The sequence below is a fragment of the Leptonotus elevatus genome, chromosome 10, assembly GCF_054856555.1.
Source record: "Leptonotus elevatus isolate MCC_2025b chromosome 10, RoL_Lele_1.0, whole genome shotgun sequence".
Taxonomy (NCBI): domain Eukaryota; kingdom Metazoa; phylum Chordata; class Actinopteri; order Syngnathiformes; family Syngnathidae; genus Leptonotus; species Leptonotus elevatus.
In genome coordinates this window covers 25,393,701-25,411,170 of record NC_141248.1, presented here as the reverse complement: position 1 = coordinate 25,411,170, position 17,470 = coordinate 25,393,701, and the positions used below count along the sequence as shown (strand labels likewise).

At 47.9% G+C, this 17,470-nt stretch overlaps 1 protein-coding gene across 3 annotated transcripts in view; it reads right to left on the bottom strand.

Annotated features, from left to right (window-relative positions):
• glra1 (glycine receptor, alpha 1) overlaps window positions 1-17,470 on the bottom strand; it is a 77,816-nt gene that overhangs the window by 11,845 nt on the left and 48,501 nt on the right. For 2 of the 3 annotated variants that reach the window (XM_086086677.1, XM_086086676.1), the window contains 3 exons: window positions 14,336-14,460; window positions 3,221-3,288; window positions 1,843-2,066 (listed from right to left, as the gene is read on the bottom strand). In XM_086086677.1, coding sequence (XP_085942803.1) covers window positions 1,843-2,066; window positions 3,221-3,288; window positions 14,336-14,414 — 371 coding nt within the window. In that variant the 5' untranslated portion in view covers window positions 14,415-14,460. Of the gene's footprint in view, window positions 1-1,842; window positions 2,067-3,220; window positions 3,289-8,042; window positions 8,082-12,918; window positions 12,931-14,335; window positions 14,461-17,470 lie in introns of all 3 variants that reach the window. The other variant, XM_086086678.1, reaches the window with a different exon arrangement.

Below are 17,470 nucleotides of genomic sequence, written 5' to 3'. Positions count from 1 at the left end.
ATAATAATAATAAGATTGTCATCGTTTTGACAACAAAGGAGACATTTTTTTGTCGTGATGAAAATTCATGATCTTTTTTGTGTATTTTTCAAAGCGAATGAAAATTTGTATTTTTTGTTTCAAAAAATGTGAAACGTGAAGAAAAAAAGGCGGCCATCTTTGGAAGAACAAAGACGGATTTTCTTGCAGGTTGCAATAAAATCATATTTTCACACGAACAAGTTGACAAACGAACGTTTGTGTTCATCTTATGAAAGGAATCGGAAGCCAATCGTCCTTTTCCCAAATTTCAGACTTGCAGGGGTCACAAGTCGCGTTTGTTGAAAATGTTTTCATTTTAGAGCTCGCAAACAACAAGCCTCGCGTGGAGCGCGTTTCCGCCCTGCTTGCGAACGAAGCTCGATTGCGTGTCGCGCTCGCGTGAAGAGTGCTCGGAGCTTTTCCTCCTCCTGCCGGCGGACGCCGCAACGGACGCCGCGCAACGCCGGAATACTAAAAAGCTCCCGAGATGAGCGGCCAGGCAATAAAAGGAAGCGGGAGGAGGCGGCGCAACGGAGGCGGCGCAACGGAGGCGGCGCAACGGAGGCGGCGCAACGGAGGCGGCCATTACTCCCGCAGCCCTGAAGTGGACGCGGGCGAGACGCCACGAAAAGAAAAGCGGCCCGGAACGCCGTCAAGGTCGCAAACAGGAAGGAAGTCATCAAATGTGGCCTCAAACTGCATCAAACTTTTGCCCTCATTCACTCCCAGGCGGCCCTTTGACTGAAGCGACCCCCTTCGCTCCCGGCCGTTTGACTGGATTTGGCCCACACGCACGACGTTGTGTTCCATCGCTATCAAAACATGGAGGCTAACAAAAGAAAGTTGAGCGTCTCTTCTTTCATCAGCAATTTTTTGAATCTGTTTTCGTTTTGCAGCAATTAGCATTAGCACATAGCTAACTTTCATCATTATTCACAAAACAGTCGGGAATCTTTTTGCATGGCCTTGCTTGATCTCTTATACTCTGCTGCCACCTGCTGGCCGTTTTTGGAACAACTACCCTAACGTCAATATGTCTTTGGGACACTTAAAGCATTGAAAACAGAAAGTCTTGATGTTTTCGGGTAGCAAACGAGCGGACAGACATTCGCGCGCTTCCTGCTAGCAAGAAAACCACTTGCTCATTTCCATGACGTGAAATCGGCCACAGCAAACTTTTGCGACGTCACGCATACTTTTCGGTTACCGATTAAGGTGAAGATTTCCGACTTCGAGACGAATAACGTTGCTCAAATTGTCAACCATTGGAACGATTTTCACAACAAGCCTGCGGGTTAATCCTGTCTTGGTGGGCGCCACGTTGGCGACCCCTGGTGGACATCATTCACACTTTTCACAATGGAAAATCGTGCACGTGTTTAGCACGCAAGGTCAAATTTGGCGGCTATCCCAAAAGACGGAATCCGCAATTTATTTAAAAAAACAAAATGGCTGCGGGAAGCCAAGATGGCCGACATCCTGAGACTTTTCACAAATGGCTTCTTGAGACTTTTCGGGTGAAAAACTCATCATCGATTTGCCGAACACATTTCTTGCTGAGGCCTACGTCGAGAAGCCACGCCTTTTTTTCCGGTTCAAAACGAACTCCGGTGACGAAGATGGACGCTTTCAAGCAAAATGGCCGACTTACGCCATCTTTTCAGGTGAGACTTTTTTTGACGTGACAATCACGGGACCTGCTGCCATTTTGTTTTTTTTAGGCCCAAGAATACAATCAAGAAAGAAAGTTACGTTTGTGCCCAAATGAGCATCTAATAATAATAATGATAATGATGATAATAATAATAATGTGTGCCGTACCGTATGCTGTAGAGCACGTTGCCGTTCTTGGAGATGCGCAGCAACTTGTTGTCGGTGGTGATCTCGTGGAAGTTGGCGCCCTTCTCGTTGGCGAAGAACAAGTCGGGCTTCCAGATGGAGTCCAACATGGACGGGTCCAAGTCCAGCGAGTCGTCCGGGTACTCGCTGTACGCCAGGCGCGGGTCGTTCCACTGCTGCCTCAGGAAGATGTTCACGCGATAGTCCTGGCAACGCAACGCGCAAAAAAAAAAGCATCCAATTTCTTCAATAACGAGCGATTGTTCAAGTGTTCAAATCGTTTCAAATCGCGCACGCACGCACGCACGTTGTCACGGGATCTTCTCAATGGATTTGGCGCCGGGATAAAAGATGAGAAATCCGATTATTTCCGTACTTGGTTGTTTTTCTTTCTAATCCGCTGCCACGGATTAGCGACCGCTCACTTGAGTCTCTCACGCACACGCGCACGCGCACGCACAATAAAAGTGAAATATGATAAACATGTTAAGGTAACATGAACTAATGAGGATTTTTTTCAGTGGTACATTAGTAGTCGATTCATCTGTCCATCATTTTTTCGATGAATCGATAATGTGAATGAAAACAACATCAAAGCGTTGTCTGTGGAACATTCCTTTGATCTTTGATCGATCAATTTGTTTTATGATCGACTTTTGCTTCAAATTTGAAGTTCAACAGAAATCGCGTTTGCTGCACACGACACTTGAATTGCGCACACGCCGCCACACGCGCGCTCACTTTTGATCGGCACGAAATGTTTTTCCCGGGTAATGACGCAGCCTCAGTTGCTCTTTTTTTGCGGGTACGAGCGCCAATTGCCCACCAGGGGACGCTGGAGGCCATGAGGAGTGGATGAGGCGGACGCCGTCAGCGAGCGGGAGATTCCACAAACACAACTTCAGACATTTGTGCGCTTTCAATATCGGAAAACAATTATCGATCGATTTGCATTTTAGCAGGCGAAGCAGCACCATGGGAGCTAGCTAAAGCGCGAGCTAAAGCGCGAGCTAAAGCGCGAGCTAAAGCGCGAGCTAAAACACGAGCTAAACGCTAGCTAAAGCGCTATCTAAAGTGCGAGCTAAAGCGCTAGCTAAAGCGCGAGCTAAAGCACGAGCTAAAGCGCGAGCTAAACGCTATCTAAAGCGCTATCTAAAGCGCGAGCTAAAGCGCGAGCTAAAGCGCGAGCTAAAACGCGAGCTAAACGCGAGCTAAAGCGCGAGCTAAAGCGCGAGCTAAACGTTATCTAAAGCGCGAGCTAGCACCTGAATGTGAAAAGCCTCTCACAATTTGGTTCCATTTTTGAACTCGGACCCGAAGGCGCCCAAAAACATTTCCTCAAGCAGAGCGAGGGGCTTACCATGGTGGTCTCGGCGATGGAGCCGAAGCTGTTGATGAAGATGTTGCAGGTGACGTTGACGGGAGGACCTGAGGAGGACGAGAGCGCGGGTCACATGACACGCCTCAAAGCACAAAAACATTTGCGTCGTCACCAGGTTCATAAATAGAATTTTTTTAAAAACCCGCTCGCTTTATTCGTAAAAGAACGACTGACTGTCCAAATTTTGCTCAGAAGACACGAGCGCAGGGGACGTCCTGCCCGTCCGCGCAAAACCTTTCCAAGCGTCCACAAGACAAACTGGCCCGGGAAGTCCAACCCGGTGGTTGGAAGTGGCAGGACAATACGAAGGTCCAGAAAAATCACATCTTTTGGACAATCGGGTCATGATATGACCTCGTCACATGACTTCCTTCAAACCTCAAACAAGTTCCGGAACTCGCCCCAAAATGGCTGCCTCAAAGCTCATGGCGGACTTCCTGTTCAATGATGCTCAAACGTCCGCTCGTTGGTTTCGGGAACCCAAAAATGGAAACGTTTCGTGATGTCGCTATCCAACATTTTGGGAACGGATTCTTCGATCCATGAATCGACTCATCGGATTCATTTGAATTTTGAGTATTACAAAAGCAATCATCGACTGCTTTTGATACTTCATGTTCGTTCAGTGATGAAAAACGGAGGCTTGACGTCCGAAACGACGGTCAGAGTTTTCCAAAACGTCTTATTTTGATTAAAGACAGACGATGATCGGTCTTCTTTGGTGAAGGACGACAGAAATCCGTCAACAATTATGAGATGTTGATGAGCTGAAATGAGAGCTTTTGGAACATTTTCAATTAAAAAAACAGCTCCAAACGATTAATTTGATCATCGATTACTTGTCGATGAATCGATTATATTGACCGCCTTAGAAGGACACAAATTGTGGCCTTTTTATTCCAGGACTTTGGCTGGTTGGAAAAATGTTGACGGACATGAAAATTGTAATATCACAAGAAGACGCGCGACGAGTCGGCTCCAAAAATAGCAACGTTGTCGTCACTCAATTTGTCTTCAATCAACGCGTCAGATTTCGCCCCGAAATCAAAAACAGGATCAACAACATTTCATACTCATAATGTGAACGTCAAACTTGGAGTCCACTCTGAAACACGCACGCACGCACGCACGCACGCGCGCGGAGGTCCATCAAAGTGTTTTATCGTCCTTCAGCCAGTGTCGGCCGCCATCTTGCTGAAATATGACTGCAGATGAAAAATCCATGTCATGTGACCCGCGTCCCTCAATTGGCTTCAAAGTCAAACTTCCTCTTTCATAAACACTCACTTTGCTCTGCGCGTGTGCGCGCGCGTGTGCGCGCGTGTGCGCAAATGGTGGTAAATATCGGCGAGTAAATGATGAGCCTGTACAAACATGGCGGCAAACATTGTTGACTCCAAGCTGGAAACGCTCGAGCCGGCCGCACTTGTTTGTTGGACTTTTATTATTTATAAGATTTATTTGCCTTCAGGTCACAGCGGACTTTAGGCAAACACACGCACGTGCGCGCGCACGCACACACGCACGCTGGCTGGGACGCTTTCATATCCTGCTGCACGTCGGCGTGTAATTCCAAAGGAAAGACGGTGGACGACTTTGATGGCCAATTACTCTCGCTGTCTGCGTGTGCGCGTCCCTGCAGGCGGGCAAGAAGGCGGGAAGGCGGGAAGGAAGGCGGGAGGGAGGCGGGCGCTCCCTGCGGGTCCATTTCAAGGCAAAACATGAATGGCGAGCCGCGATTGGGCCGCGGATGGCGTGCCGGAAGGCCGGCCACAAAAGAGCGTCTTTGTCCTTCCGCTAAGGAACATAAACGCGACAAACAAAAACCTCAACGAGCCGCATGGAGGCACACGCACGCGAACAACATCCGAGACGAGACAGAAAAGAAGACAGAAGGTCCAAACGCTTTTTTTTTATAAAAAAAAAAAAAAAAGGTCCAAACGCAACGTTTGGAAAGCAGAAACAAGCAATAGAAAGCAAAAGAAGCCATTTTGGAGGGCGAACGGCGAGCTTTCATCGAACGATCCCAAATGTGAAACACGAAGACGGACAAGATCCGCATCTCACCCGGGTTCGAACTAACAAACGCAAAAGCTGGACAAGCTAAAGACAGAAACCGCAACGATGGAAAGCATTCAAAGCAGAATTATTATTATTATTATCACGATTTGAAATTGAAAACACATTTCAACAAAAGTTCATGAAAACGCGTTTGAGTACAAGAAGTCGTCAATTGAAGAAATTGTCGTCAAAAAATGGTTTCATATAAATATCAAAGTGGTTGAAGGCGCCATTTTGGAATAACGAGTGCAAGTCCAAAGTCAGGCCAACGAGATCAGCGGCTGCTTCGTCCGATTTCGAACCCGAAGTCTTTGCTTTCGTTCGTGACTTGAATTGATGGAAATCAGATTTGACGGCAGTTTTGTGGAATAACGTCAACGTCTGCGTTTGTTCCACTCGGAAGTCAATAATTTAGATTTTATGAACAAATTGCTGAATGGTTACTGTTTTTTTTTCAAACTTGTGTCAAGTCTAATTTCCATTTTGATTTTAATGAGGAAAAAGTTTGATCAATTTCATTATCAGCTTGACATAAAAAATAAAAAATTATTTGAAATAAAATTACATTTGGCCGTCAACAGATTACATCAAATGTTTTGAAATTGGTTGAACGCTGTCATCATCATCATCATCATCATCATCATCATCATCATCACTTGCTGCTTCCCGTCAGCTTTTTCCCGTTTGAAAGTCAATTTTGAGTGGACTGGCACGTTTTTTTTCCCTTCACGTTGCCGTCAATTGGATTTTTCTTCCTGTCAGTTCGCCGCCGCCGCTTTAACTTCATTAGGATGAGACGTGTGTGCGTGTGCGTGTGCGGAGTTGCGAGTCAACACACTAAGCCGCAGATCAACAACTGAGAGCGCGAGGAGAGACGACGGCGGCAGTTTCATCGCGTGTCGACGCGACTCGGGGCTCGTTCGAAAGTCCAAAATCTACCGCCAGCCTTTTGGACCCAAAACGTACTTCCTGTTGCGGTGCGACCGCTTGGACCTTCTCGCTACCCGCGAAAACATTTTCAAATCTGACACCCAAAAAAAAATTTGCGATTTCTGTTGCTAACATCTCGACAGCGCGTCAGCGCCACCCGCAGGAGCGAAGTGGAAGTGCCGCTATTGGATTACAAAGATGGCGCCTGCCGACATCGCTGCGCGTGTGCGTGCTCAAATGAGTGTCGGAGTGTGTGTTTAAATGTGTGTCTGTTCAAACATTTTGCGTGTGCTTACATGCGTGCGTGTGAACATTCATGAAACGCGTTGAGGTGTTGCTTTTAGCTGCCGTTTGTGCAGGCGGCCATTTTATCTCGTGTGCGTGTGTGCAATTTAATGAAGTGCGTTGAAGCTGTGAAGTTAGCTTTGAATCATCTTGACAGGAAGGAGGATGTATCATGGCAGATGAGCGCACGCACGCGCACGCACGCACGCACACGCACGCACGCTGACTCAACCTGGATGTGCGTGCGTGCGTGCGTGCGTGCCGACATGCAAATGTCATATGAAGGTGAGGCCATGCGTGTTTGTGCCGCAGTAAACATGTCGTCAGACTCGCAGCAAATTAGGACTGCGTGTTGATAATCTTGCTCGCTTGACTTGAACTTTCTTCCTTTTAACAAACGTTTCAATCTGCGAGAACATTTGGGACGAAAATCTTTCAGTGACGCACAACTTTGGTTCGGTTGTGTTATGTCCTCTTGCACGCACGCACGCACGCACGCACGCACGCACGCACGCACGCACTTCATCCAATCACAATTCAAACAGCACATGCCGCGATGTTTATGACAGGATACGAACAATAAGGATATTGCATCATTGGGAAAACTCAATTCAGCGTTTGTATTCTTTAAGCTTAAAAGAAAATACGACGAGTTCAGACGATTGTTTTGCATCTGATGTTATTTTCGGGCGGTACAAAAAGCGACATTTCATGAACCAACGATTATTTCAGCCATCGATGAATCTGTCGTCGATTCATTATTCAATGAACTCATTGCCCCCCCCCCCCCCCAAAAAAAAACGGGACATTATTCCAAATTGACAGTCCACAAACAAACAAATTTTGATTCGGTTCAAATGAAGAAAATGCAAAAATGTCGATCATTGTTTTGCAAATCAAAGAAAGAAAATCGGTCCACTTTCGTGCACGACGACAAAAATTGAGGAGCCAAAATGTTGAGCTTTTTTACAAATCTAAATGAAAAAAGATATCAAAATCATTCATCGCATATCGAAAGTAATGATCAATTCATTTGATCATCGATTATTGGTGAATGAATTGATTCATCGTCGCACCTCGAATATGAAAATAAGAAAAGAAAAAGTGTTTGGTGTGAGAATGTGAGCTGTTGATTTAGTTGCGTTAGCGAAGGTTGAAAATGTCGGTGGCTGGAAGGTGGCCACGCCCAGTGGCAGATTGGCCACGCCCAGTGGCAGATTGGCCACGCCCAGTGGCAGATTTTGGCCACGCCCAGTGGCAGATTGGCCACGCCCAGTGGCAGATTGGCCACCGTGAATGTCGAACCCTGAAATTGTGCAAAACGTCAACTTTTGCCAGCTTTATCACAACGCTGGACGTTCACAAGATGTCGCATGCGTCGTCGCAAGCCAAGGAAGGAACAAAAAAAAAAAAACGATGGCATTGATTCAAATTCTTCCCCCCAAAAAGTTGGCCACGCACACGCAGCATCAACGCCATGGAGGAAGAGAGAAAGTTTGCGGGAAGAAACCAAAGAGGAAAGTACCTTTCTTGTGAGTCGCTTCATTTTTGGAGCCTTTGGGGTCTAATAATAAACAAAAAAGACCACAATTAAACACAACACAAATTGTCCATTTGTTTTCTTTTCTCGACGAACGCGAGCTCAGCAACGACTCGCTCGCTCGTTGTTTGTCCCGCTGGAGGAAAACAACGCGGCCGTCGGGCAGGGGAGGGGGCGCCATCGCACGCTGCCAACAAGGGAGGGGGGGCAGGGGGGTTGGGGCGGGGGTGGCGCGTTGGCAGCAAGGGGGGAGGGGGTGCGGGCGGCTGGCGGGGGGCGGGGCAAAGGGGGCGGGGCAACAAACTCTGGAGGCAGTAGCAGCAGGGCAAGAGGCAAAAAGAGGCAAAAAGAGGAGGAAGAGGAGGAAGAGGAGGAGGAAGATGCACGATTGGGAAAGAACAAAGTGCCGGCCGGCCATGAACAAGATGACGAAGAGGAAGAAACAAGCAAAATGCACGAGGGGGGGTCTTTTCAAACGCAACGCTCGCTTACTTCAACCCCAGTGATGATGCAAGGGCGGGCGGGTGTGTGTGTGTGTGTGTGTGTGTGGGGGGGGGGGGGGGGGCAAAATGCATCAAGACGACATGTCAAAATGGCTTCCTTTTCATTTTAGCCAAAAGTGCGCGCTCGGCATGGCGCACAGGAAGTGATGTCACACGGCGACACCCGCGGCGCCGTGACGACCCAAAACCACCCTCAACATTCTCCAGTCACGAACGTCACCTTTTTTGCCACATTTTTGCCAACCTGGAGAAAAACCACAATTGCGTCATGTGACCTCAACAATCATGGAAGCTCAAGTGAAGTGACGTCATCGCAATATTCTTCAAACGAAATGAAATTAAGATTGATTTGGACAAAAAAAAAAGAAAAAAAAAGAAGAAATCTCGGGATTTGAATCGATGTAATAAACCCAACAAACATTTATTTAAAGGTTTCATTTATTCCAAAATGATTTCTGTGCAAAATGTTGACATTTGAAATCACGTCAATTTAGCATTCGTAGCTTGTACACAATTAAGTCGTTGCGAACTATTGCAAAGTGTACATTGTGTACATTGTGTACCTCACAATCACATTTGCAAAAAACACAACTTTTACTAATAATAATCCAGAAGAAGACAAGAGTAACTAAAGATTTGATGTTTAAATGATGACTTGACTTATTTCTTTGGTTGATTGCCAAGTCAAAGCAGATGTTTGCAAAAGTCTTATTTTGAAAGAACATCCAGAAGACGATCAACGATCAGGCCACGCGAACGCAAGACGGCACAAAATGGACCCAAACTTGCAGGTTTTCGAAACGATTCAGCAATTATGAATTCATTTGATCATCAACTGCTCGCCAACGGATTCATAATTGATTGACGAAAGCGTGTGGGAGGGGCAAAACAACGAACAGCTTTTTTTCCTGTCTTTTCACGGCCTCTCGATATTTAGACCGATTCTCACCTGGAACGTGCAACAGATACGTTCCCAAGACACAAAATGACGGCCGCACGTGCGAAGGCTTGAAGCCGCGTTGTCACGGTCGCTCGTCAGGCGGGACGAAAGGCGGACTCGGGGTGAATTGTTCTCGGGATTTCACACCCCGCCCACGTTCGCCTGCGCTCGTGTCACGCTAAGCGCCGGCTTAAGTCGAGGCTTAAAGTCGGGATTAAAAGTGAGCCGGAGGCAGAGCTTAGCCTCGGGCCGTCCCAGCATCACGCTAGCTGCCATTCAACGCGCGCGCGCGCGTCTCCGCTATGCCGACGCTAAATCGTGAGCGCGGCTAACTAGCGTGGATAGCCGCTGCTAGCGTTAGCGATGACGCCGATAAGGCCGCATTGGCTGCAGGGGTGATGGGATTCCGCACGGGCGCTAACATATTAGCATCACATTAGCTGCCGGTCACGTTGGACCCTCCTGGAAGCATCCAGACGGAATGCATTCATTCACACCTTTTTCGACACAACTCAAATAGAATTTGCGTAGCGTCGTAGCGTCGTAGCGACGTAGCGTCGTAGCGTCGTAGCGACGTAGCGTAGGAAGAAGTTGGAAAGCGCATTTCATCTACAAGCTAACTCAACATGTAAAAGCAGTTCAAGACATTTCAAAGCAAAACATTTTTTGGGATTGGTTTTGTCTTCCCGCCTGTCTTCATGTCTGTCCCATCTTCAAACTCTTTCTGTCTTCCCGTGTCTGCTTGTCTTCCTGTTCTTTTCTTCCTGTTCACGTCATTCCCTTTTTTTTTTACAGCCCTTCCTCTTCTTGCTTTTAGTGTTGTCGTCTTTTTTTGTGCTTCCGTCCTCTTCCTGTTTTTCCTGCTCTTCCACTCTTCCTTCCTTCCTGTTCTTTGTTTTTCCTGATGTTCCTGTCTTCATGCTCCTGTCAATCTTCCTGTTTGCTTGTCTTGCTGTTCTTTTTGCGGTCCTGTCTTTCCCGTCTCCCGGTTCGTGTCCCAAATTGGGATTTTACGCGTGACGGCCAAAGTGTGTGCTAAGCTAAAAGCATCTGAACTTTGTTCTTAGTCAGCATGTCGTTCGCACGCTACCTTAGCTCCATCACGCCCCCCACCAGGCCCCCCCCCCCCCAAGCTTATTACTGCACGTCCATTCGTGGCATTAAGCGGCCATTAAGCAAGTGCTGATGGCAGCAAATCAACGTCAGTGCTGACGGATCATAAAGCACGGCCCACCTGGACGCGTTTCAACACAACGTTCCGAGTTAGCATGTTAGCGGATTCTTTGAGTCGATAACTTCTGCTGCCTGTTAAGACAAAGAAGCTCATCTCAAGCATTTTTAGCAGAACCAGATCATCATCATCATCATCATCATCATCATCCTAATGTAATGCGTGATTAAAAAAAAATGGGCTAAAGTACTGGTATCGCAAGTTTAGCTTATGTATAGCATGTTTTAGCAAAAGTGAATGTTTCAGCTCATATACAGTTTAGCATTAGCAAGGTGACAGGATTTGAAAAAACGGAAAGAAGATGCTTGCATCAAATGTCCACTAAAAATCCTGTACTCGCGCTCAGGTATGAGGGGGGGAACTTTTTCTTTATTTTTAAACACAGTAGTTGCCGCTTAAGACACCATTTACAACTTTAAAAGAACTCCAATAAATACATTGACATAATGGCGGCGACTAAAAGAAGAACAAAAGTGTCAAAAAGGCATGAAAAGATGAAGTCACGACTCCCATGACTAAAAGGACGGGCACGAGGCGAGGGTTGATAAGGTGGCAAAAGGTGCGAGATACGAGGGGTTGTGGGTCGGCCCACAACGTCATACGTCGGCAAAACAGCCTCAAAATGGAGCCAAACAGCAACTCGATCAAAACGATCTTCAAGAAAGTCAAACTTCGGACACTGACGGCCATATTTAATACACATGGCTTTCCAAAAGTGCCTGTTTGGAGAAAACACTATTTGTGTGTGGTTTGTGTCTTTCACCAGCGTTGTGTGTGCGTGTGCGTGCGCGTGTGTGCGTGTCTTGGTTGCTGTCGTCAGCCCGAGATGGCGTGTCAGAGACCACTGAGCTGAGCTGCACTAGTTTGCCTTTTTTAACTGGCACACGCGCACGCACGCACGCACGCACACGCGCACGCACGCACGCACGCACGCACGCATGCAAATGAAAGTGCGTGATGAAGGAGCAAGTGCGAGCCGTCACGCCGCGCACACGACACGACAGGCGTGACAGCGCGCCGACGTTCACGTCACCTCGTCACGATTATCTCTTAAACCATCCCTGAGACCGAGACGGGCTCCTCCCCCTCCATCGCGTCGCAAACATCAAACCTTTTCATTCGCTACCGCCATTAATGAGGCGCTAGCTAGCGCGGAAAGGCTAAAAAGACGGCCCACTTTGGCAGCAGCGCAACGTGCTCACGGTGACACCTTCGCGACGGGAAACAAGCGCGCCCGTCCAAAGTGGCCACGAGCTCGCTCATGCTAAGGAAGTTAGCATTCGTGCCGAAGTTCAGTTGTTCCTCCGCTAGCGGCTTTGAGAGTTAGCATCGAACCGCTTGTTAAGACAACGACGTGTTAGTTGAGCGAAAAAGCGAAATGAGCTCATAGATAACATAAAGTCGCTCGGGTCGGCCAATATTTCCGGATGATGCCATTCTGCCATTTGTCCACTAGGTGGAGCTCTGACGCCATTGGACGTAAGAGAAAAAAAAGTCTTTCTTCCGGCGAGGTCCTTCTCGCAACAACATTGTCGGTTGAGCTTGTTACGTTTGCCAGCAAAAGCACATCTTCAACATTTGAGTACGTTTGAGCGACCGCGTGAGTGGTCGCCGCACGCTTCCTAATTTGGCGGGAACGCTCTCTGTGCATCTCCTATTCCAAATGCCAGGAAAACGTCTCTGCTTTGGAATTTGGAAGTCATCGCTCGTTGCTCAGATGCGGCCGCACGCATTTATGGCTTCAAGAGAAAGATGACCTCAGAAGTTCCTGCTTTTATTTGACGAACGTTCTCGAAGATTCCTCTCAGTCGTTAAGTGAAACCGCAACAACAAACAAATCTGAGGCTAACGACCAATCAAAAGTTGAGCTCTTTGAATTGATCCGTACTTGCGTTGCTAAAGTGAGAAACCTGTGACATGTGTCTTAAAGGGGGCGTGTCCATTCAGGGAGGGTTGGGGTCGCGTCAGTTGTCATCATCATCATCATCATCATCATCATCGGAATTCAAAAACAACAACAAGCAGTCAGGATAGCATGTGGCTACAAGCAAAGTAGCCAGGTAGCATCGGAGGCGGGGGGGGGAAACATCCTGCGAGCCGGGTGCAAAAGAGGGAGAGCGAGGAAAAAGGCGGGGGGGGGCAAGGATGGTGGGGGTCTCAAGATCAAACATTTGGTCATTGGTTTACCTTTGTTCCACACTGAAAGTTGAGAACAAGCACATGAGATGATTAAACAGAGCGTTAGCATTAGCATTAGCATTAGCCAGTCAGGGGTGTCATCGTTCTCCAGCCCCGATTTCCCGTCCGACCGCCAAGTGCGGATTGCGGACGGACCCGAGACAAGTCCTTGGTGGACTCCTGCTCGCGCCGCAAACGCAACTCTGCCCTAACTGGTGCGCTGATTTAAGGTGGAAAGGCGAGATCTGGGAACTCTCAAGCGGAAATACAAGTCTCGGAAGTTGATGTGGGAATTTGACATCATGTGGAAAAACGTTATCTGGCGATCGAAGGTGGAACGCGACGATCCGGAAGGATGACTTCAGGTATAAAATCATTGGGAGCTGAATTGGAGGTGGAATAAAATGGATTTAAGGTGGAACAACATGAACTGCGAAATAAACTGAAGGCAGAAAAATGTGATGTGGGACTTTGATTAAGGACAATATCTGAGAACTCCACTTAAGGTGGAACAACATGAACTGGCGACTCGACCAGCACGAACCGTTTCTCAAAACGTGTCCTCGTCCGTCTCGTGACGCATCATCAGGCGTACGGAATACCTGGACGTTGTTCTTGCCAGCTCGCTTGAACCCAGGATGCGTCCGTTGCTGCTTGTGAACGCTGGGCTACCAAAACAGATTTGGTTTTGCTCGAGCGTGCAAATGCGCGCAAATACGTCCAATGTACAAAGACAATTGCGGTCTTTGGAAGAATGTTCTCCAGCACGTTCTTTAAAAGAACGTACTTGGCCAGTTCGTGACATGCGTTCTTCATATTACATCAGGGAGCCTCGTTTAAGGCGGAAGAACGCGATGCGGGAATTTAAGGTGGAGCAACTTGCTCGCTGAGGTTGCGCGAGTTTGTCTTAAGGTGGAAGCGCACGATCTGTAAACGTCTCGTGCGGGCGGGATCGGCTTTAAGGCGGAAGAACACAATTCGGGCGCGGCCCAGCTAACGAGAGTCCGGCATGTGCTAGCGTGTGCCATCTAGTGGCTCATCTTTGTAGTGCGATGACACCCCTGCTACAGTCTAATGGTTTAGTCTGAAGTCAAAGGCTGCGTTGGCAATCATCCACTCATTCCCGACTCACTCCATCGAGTTTTTTTAGAGTGGACATAAAAAAAAAGTCATCTCCAAACCTCTGTAGCGATGAGGAAGTGGGGGACGATGCATGACTCGTTCCCCCCTCCTGAAACGCTACAAAGGAATTGTTCTTGCTTTTTAAGAGCAACTTTTTGGAGATAGTTGAGAAAAACATCCCCTAAAACCCTGACAAGCGACGACGGAGGGATTTCAAACACAACCAAAGTCACAAATACAAACCTTTTGCCAAAAGTTTATGGAAATTCTCGGCGCCAGCAAACACGCGGCCCAGCGCTCCTACCTTTGAAGTTGGGTCTGATCCTGGCGTCGTAGCCCGACACTTTGCCCATCAGCTTGTCCAGGAACTCGGACGGCGGCATCGGCGAGGCGGCTTTCCGGGCCGCCGCTTCCTTGGACGCCGCCAGGCTGCAAAAAAAACACACAAAAACACGATTCTCACATGCTGACTCATTCAACAGAATGGAAATCACTTTGTTAAAATGTCACTCTATAATGATGTCCTTTATTTATAAAAAAAACAACATACAGTATTGACATGAATTTCAAACTGTTTTTGTCGACGGCCAGCGTTGTGTGCCGAATGTGCCACCAGGGGGCAGCATCATACAGACAAACGGCAATACAAAGTCACTAATATGGCTTGTCTGCCTGAAGGCCTTAAGACGCCTCGACGACTGATGCTAATTGTTACCCCCCCAATGGCGTTTTCCATGATGTGCTAGCATTAAGCTAGCAGGGACTTTCCCAAGGCAGATTTCTTCCTTGTTTGAAATATGCAACTTGGAGTTGCTCAGCCTCTTTTTGGAACATTTGCTGACTAATTGCTGCTTTTTCAAAAGCGTGTTGCGATGACAGCCACATCGCCGTGTTCGGTCTCACGTTTGCACAAAAAGGGTCCCAACAACGGCTTGCATTTCAAATAAATACAAAAATAAAAACTTATTGGTTGAGTCACGCTTGTGATGGAAATCTTCATTTTGGAATTGCCAAGATTTTTTGAATTTGAATGAACAAAATGAAGGTGTCATTCATTTGAAGGCGATTCTTTTTCTTGTCAAAATGTCAAGAATTTTGTCAACATTTGTAATTTTGTTTGAAAATGGTTGACGGATGTGGAAGGACATGAAGGTGGGCAGAATCATGAAAAAAACGCCGCGTGTGTGTGTGTGTGTGTTTGCGTACACAAGAGGTTGCAAAGAACAATAATTAAAAGATGCTAATTGGCTCCCAGAACACAACAAGCATCAGCAATTAATTAACAGTGGACTCGTTAACTTCAATGTCAAAGTTGTTGTTACAAGAACGTTGACGTTCTAACGCAGTTCATGGCTTGTGCCCCCCCCACCCCCCCCTCACATCATAACACAGTTTTTGTTTTTTAAGTAGTGTGATCTGTATTTTGTACAAGCAAGTCCAAATTTGTGTCTTTGGTGCAGTACCACGTTATGCCACAACATGTCCAGTGGCAGCACCGAGTTTACATGCAGACAAGCAGCCTAATTAAGAGCAAGAAGAGGACACGGCTGCCAGTCTTGTTGCTAGATGCACTTATTCCGTGTGTGAATACGAATGAAGCAGCAAAATGCACACGACGAGGGGGGCGGCCATTTTGCCACTTGATGTTGACTGGAAATGACATCACAGTAACGGGCGGGCCCAGGTGACAACCAATCACGGCTCATCTCTTTTCTGGGTTTGAACATGTGACGTTCGCAAGCGGTACACCCCCCCCCCCAAAAAAAAGAGAGAAAAAGACAATATACTTGAATGTTAATATTTTCAAAGTATTGAAATTGGTAATGGCATATTTTTTTAACAGATTGGACATCCGAGAGACCAGTCCAGACATAACGACTGCCTCTCATATCGAGAGTCCAAGATGGCCGACGGGACCCCCAAGCCTCCCCAGTGTGACGTTTGCGGCGCTCGCCGCTTGTCACTTTTGCTTGTCGGCGCGGTCGGCGAGATGGAGCCGAGCGGCCGATGATGTCACGGACGGCAAAAAAGAGCGGCGGCCAGCGAGGTCGGGACTGACCGGCGAAGGCCGAGCGAAGGCCGAGCGAAGGCCGAGCGGCGGCCGTGTTCGCATCAGCGCCGGCTTCAAATGCAACACTGCAAGCCACACTTGAGCTCGCTCGGAAGTGGAACAACGCCGCCGGCCGCCGGCCGCGCTCGCCCCTCCCTCCCGGTTGGCCGCTCGGATGGATGAATACGCGGGATAGCACCGATACCGTCCACGTGTACTCAACGCTTGAGCAGACAGCACCGATGACCATTACAACTAGAATCGAGTGTAGACAAATATGTATTGATAATCTCATAATCAATGAGCTGTCAATTGATCGCACCTGGAAATGAATTGTGTTACTTCTCAATCTATTTCCTGGAGCCTTCCGTTCGGTCTACTCGGGCGAGCCCTTCTCCGATGGGTTGCCAGGTTTCGTCGGAAAATGGCCGCCAGTAAATTGCGAGCAAAGCATCTTTCAAACAGGATCAATTGATTTGAGCGCAATTGCGCAACATGATTAGCATCGAATTTGAAGTGACGAGCCACGACGCGCTTGAAGGAAGGAAAGCAGGAAAGAAAATGGAACGAAGACGACCACGACGTGCCGCGGGACTTTCGGGACAGCCCGTCCAACAACTTCACTTCACTCAACGATTTTGGTGGGAAAACCGGTCAAGCTTTGGAAAAACATTTTGTTGATGTTTTTTTTAGTTTTGGGGGCAAACGGACGCGAACGGAACAAAACAGAAGCCGACCTCCGACCGCTCGGAGAAGCTCAAACCTCCGCCGTCGCTTCCTCCTTCTCCCGCGCTCATGATCAAAGTTCCGCTTGCTGTGATTATTCCGGATCAATGGCGCCGAGAACAAACTGCCCGTGCGTGCGTGCGTGCGTGCGTAAAACGCGCAGGCGGCGGGTGGCGAGAGGGAGGCCTGCGCCGAGGCGAGCCTGCAATCATTAGCGCTAAATGTTGCTCATTATGCTCCTCTGAAGACCTCAACTCCTAATTGGCCTCAGCCCCCCCCCCACCCACTCCCCCCCCACCCGTGCCCCCCAAGAGACACTCGCTCATTTCGTTGGTCCCACATGACACACCAAAACCAACATGTTTTTTTTTAACTGCTGTATCAAAAATGGAGCTGCTATTTGGAGAACGGCTTCATCTGATGAGGATTTTTTTCATTGATGAATCGGATGAAAAGCATTTTTTTGGTCGATGTCTTGCTTGGGCTTAAGTTGCGGGTCTGAGTCCTCGCACCGTTTGGGGAAACGACTCAAGACAATCTGCTGGTCCCGTAAGACCACGTCGGCCTCTTCGGCACGCGCGATTCGTTACGATGTTTGACTTGAGACGGGCCGTTGGGGGTGTGTCCAAAACATGTCTGGAAACTTTTGCGAACGAAGGAAAC